The sequence below is a fragment of the Zootermopsis nevadensis genome, unplaced genomic scaffold (genome assembly GCF_977971745.1).
Source record: "Zootermopsis nevadensis isolate Lab colony 2312 unplaced genomic scaffold, Znev_1.0 Znev_ptg000028l, whole genome shotgun sequence".
Taxonomy (NCBI): domain Eukaryota; kingdom Metazoa; phylum Arthropoda; class Insecta; order Blattodea; family Termopsidae; genus Zootermopsis; species Zootermopsis nevadensis.
The window spans coordinates 19,786,310-19,790,074 of NW_028259160.1; the positions used below are offsets into that span (position 1 = coordinate 19,786,310).

General features: G+C 38.1%; 1 protein-coding gene across 2 annotated transcripts; it reads right to left on the minus strand.

Moving 5' to 3' along the window:
• Positions 1-3,586, minus strand: LOC110840961 (uncharacterized). Of its 2 annotated transcripts, XM_087357815.1 has the most exons (4): positions 3,317-3,554; positions 1,846-1,941; positions 536-678; positions 265-424 (listed from the first exon to the last, which is right to left on the minus strand). In XM_087357815.1, the coding sequence occupies exons 1-4, from the start codon at positions 3,355-3,357 to the stop codon at positions 402-404; spliced, it is 303 nt and encodes a 100-aa protein (XP_087213941.1). In that variant the 5' UTR covers positions 3,358-3,554; the 3' UTR covers positions 265-401. The 2 variants fall into 2 exon arrangements, with proteins under 2 accessions (XP_087213940.1, XP_087213941.1); XM_087357814.1 differs by lacking the exon at positions 536-678 and having other exon boundaries at positions 1-424; positions 3,317-3,586.
• Positions 3,587-3,765: the final 179 nt, after the last annotated feature.

Here is a 3,765-nt window from a genome sequence, read left to right on the forward strand (position 1 = left end):
TTTTTATAAAAATAACAATTTTATTAAACATGTTTTAACATACATTAAAAATATTTAAAAGTAGCTTATTTTCCTTGAAAAGTCTGCTGAAACAAATAACAAAACCATTCATAACATTTTTTTTTGTCTAACACCGCTTGTTGAAACGTTTCACCATTTCTTTTGGTATAACCCTGAGCGGGCGGACAGTACTCATTCTGCTGTATGTCGCCTGCAGGCCCAGCACTGGCTGGTACTTTCGAAGGATCATGCCGCCTGACTCACGGGTCTCATAAGTAAAAGACGGTCGTGGCTCAGTCTGCGGAATCTGTCGTGCCTGTTGCAACCCTCGCTTCCCAAGCATGGTCCACCAAACACTGAGGTAGATGTCTTTTGACGTCGCATATTCTTCTTCATCATCATCATCCGGCGGGGCTGGCCTTCCCTGTTAAAAGAAAACAATAATTAAAGACTATGGCGAAAGTTAAGTCCTTGTCAGATTTACAAAGTAAATGTTTTATTTAATGCATAATTTACTCAGACATTAAGACGTTACCCTTGGTGGTCCGTGGCCTAGTGGTTAGTGTCCTTGCCACTGGACTTGGACCCACAGTTTGCGGGTTCAAACCTGGTCGAGGGTGATAAAAATCCATAGTACAACATCCTTCGCCCCATGTCTTAGATTTACGAAAGGTAAACCTGCAAGCATGAGAGAATTAATGCTGTTCAGCAAAACTCAGTGGCTGTGTTTCTCACTCACGTGTATCCTGATCCCTATTACATGGCTCTAGCAGACAAAAATCAGGATTGACTAGAAATTGTGTGGAGGCAGTTGGCTGGTCACTCACTACTCACAAATGCACCCTACAAGACTAACGGGGATAAGTTGCCCGAGAATCTGTCCTGGAACGGGTCAATAGGCCCAATCCTTGTAATAGATGATGATTATTATTATTAAGACATCTGTAGAAACTGCTTGTATTAAAGGTTTTAAAACAGAGTCTACACCCTGTATTTGGTAAGGTGTCGTGACAAAGGAACGCAACAGAAAGCGAGCATTAAAACCATATGTCATGTATATTTAGAATTATCAGGAATAGCGAGTTGTTTGAGTGTGTAAAGCCACAAGAAGGTTTGCGGGCTCTGTCTGCTCAGAACGTCCTGCACGCCTCCGATCTTATTTTCTGTCTAATGCCCTCTGTTGAGGTTTCACAAATTATATCCCCGATGTTTAATGCTAAAGACATTTGTAAAAAAAAAAAATATTTCAGGTAGTATTTACAATTAAAAGTATTCTGACTGACATACCATTCATTGACTTTATATTGGGTTCACAGCCAAACTTCTGGCACCAAGGTTACCTTGACGTTTTGGGTCACAAGACTCGCATAAAACTAAGCATTTTGAAATTACAGAAGACCCAGTCACACAAGGAAATGTTAATATGCGACGCACATAAGATTTTGAATGTGTTGATGGAAATATTTGGTGGGCGGGGAGCTTTGGTTCATCCCTACCCCTGCTAGAAAGCTAGGTGTCTTTGAAGTTTTCTGAATGTGCTGTTGACTGCTCTCATACTCCACTCTAACAAAATGTTGACCAACCAGTGGAAGGTGATTGTTGTAGCTTGAACTGGTTTTGAACACATTGGCTAATCATAACCTGTGAAATCGAAAATGGTATGTTTCATCTCCACAAATTGAAACCTTTTCCTAGAGTGGGTGAAGTTACACGCACGAGAGGACTGGTGTTAATTGGCGAACTTCCATGTCGCTCTGCAGCACGGATCACTAAAGACAGAAAGACATGGCCAACACTTAATCGGCTCACTGTCATTATATAATATACTGTGAAATTAATACATACCGACAGCCTACTGGAATTGACGTCATATGGCCAGATAATGTACCGTAGGATTCCCCACACCACCCGCAATGCGGCAAGTACAATTCTGGATGTGATCTAGAAACAAAAATAGTTGTGTCACCATGTGCAAATCAAGGAAAACAAAGATACATACTCTTTACCACAATAAGCTCAACGTTCACATGGCCAGATAGATGGCCGCACAAATAATTGATAGATGCTTTTCAGCTGACAATGCTGACGGATGGACTGGACGTCTCCGTGAGTTGATTTCTTTATTCTGAGTGGAAAGAATTCCTCATAGGAACTATGGCATAAATGATAATAGCAAGATTGGAAAGGTTTACTCTTTGGAGTACACACAAGTTCTAAAGCCATTTATGCTGTTGCGAACAACATCAAAAAGTTCATATGGACACTAATATATTGTTGCATGAGCAGTTCACATTGACATTTACAAATGGCAGCTAACAATTACTGGCTAAAAGGAGCAACAGACATGACAGATGGCCAAAACGTGCCTATGAGGAATTTTCGCTTATACCAAAGAATGAAGAAATAAGTATCAATCTACATAAGCTAGTTTAACATTTAACAAAATGATTTCTTCTTCGCATAATAAAACAAGAATGCATGCAATTGTTTAAAAAGTCAATGTAGAGTGATGAAATACCCTGATAAGAGAGCAATTTTATATCCTTATTGCATTACATGAACTTTCTAATATTGATAGAAGCATTTCAGGGTCTTCATCTATTAAATCTTTGTTCAGGAGAATGAGTCACAGTTGTTTATTTACTAATAACATGTTGAATATCAGCGAACAATCATAAGGGAAAACACATCCAGTGCTTCTTTTCCAAGTGACAGAAGTCTGATCGGCTTATACGACAATGTCGTCAAATGTACCCACAAATTGTGAAGGATGTGGAAGCAAACTCAGTATCATAACAAAGTGTAAAACGGGGAAAATATGCATAACATATTTATTACTACAAACAAGCTGGTTGTGAGACCAGTAAAAGATGTGCATGTAATATCAAACTGATTTATGAAAATTACAGTGAGGAAAAGAATTGGACCAAACAGGTTTAGGGTTGTACCCACTAGCAGATATTAGTTTCTGTAATACATAAGGCTTTAGGCGACTTTTTTGAGATCCATTTTGAAATGTTTTTGTAAATTCTTATTATAGATTTCTTTAAATTTCTGTTTTGAAATAAGCTACAATAGAAAATAAGTATATGAAGAATGTGTAAGCCAGGAAAAAGTGTTTCATTCAAATTCATACTTAAAGAGAACCATTTCTTTAGGTAAAGAAAATGAATATGGCCAACTGCTGTACGAAATCCTTGCATATGCTTTTCATAAATCTTTAAAAAAGATGAAAAAAATCACCAATTTAAAAAGGACTACGTTATACCGGGTCTCATTAAAACGAAAATGCAGTGGAGGGCAAAATTTTACTTACCTTAATAGCAAACTGCAAACTCCTGGCGATTTTCCTTCCATAGTCCCGTGACGGCATAATAATATGGAAAATTGGAACTGTGGATCTTAAGACACAACTGAATTGTAGCTCAGATGAAAATGAAATGACATGACGTTAACGTACCAAACTTTCGTTCTCAATTGTTTAAGATTCCAGCGTCAGTGTGCCACATCTTAGAAAATAAAATCACGAACGTCCTAAGATGATAGAATGGTTAACACACCTGCTTATAGTCTTTCACATATTTCGACCTGTTTCAACAGAGTGTTATGTGGTATGTACACCAAACATTATCACACTATTTATATGAATCGTTGTGTGGTTTTATCAGTATACCGGACGATGGCTAAATTTGTAATTCAGTAATATTTGCGCAGGGTGAGAAAGTTGAGCTGTTGGTAGCTCCGAATTCTCCCTGCTTCAGTTCA

Coding starts and splice junctions, on each gene's coding strand:
- LOC110840961 (XM_087357814.1), bottom strand. CDS start 3,373: ATGCCGTCACGGGACTATGGAAGGAAAATCGCCAGGAGTTTGCAGTTT. Junction 1,942..3,316: donor GTTTGCAGTTTGCTATTAAG/GTAAGTAAAATT, acceptor TTTTGTTTCTAG/ATCACATCCAGAATTGTACT. Junction 425..1,845: donor TCAATTCCAGTAGGCTGTCG/GTATGTATTAAT, acceptor TTCTTTTAACAG/GGAAGGCCAGCCCCGCCGGA.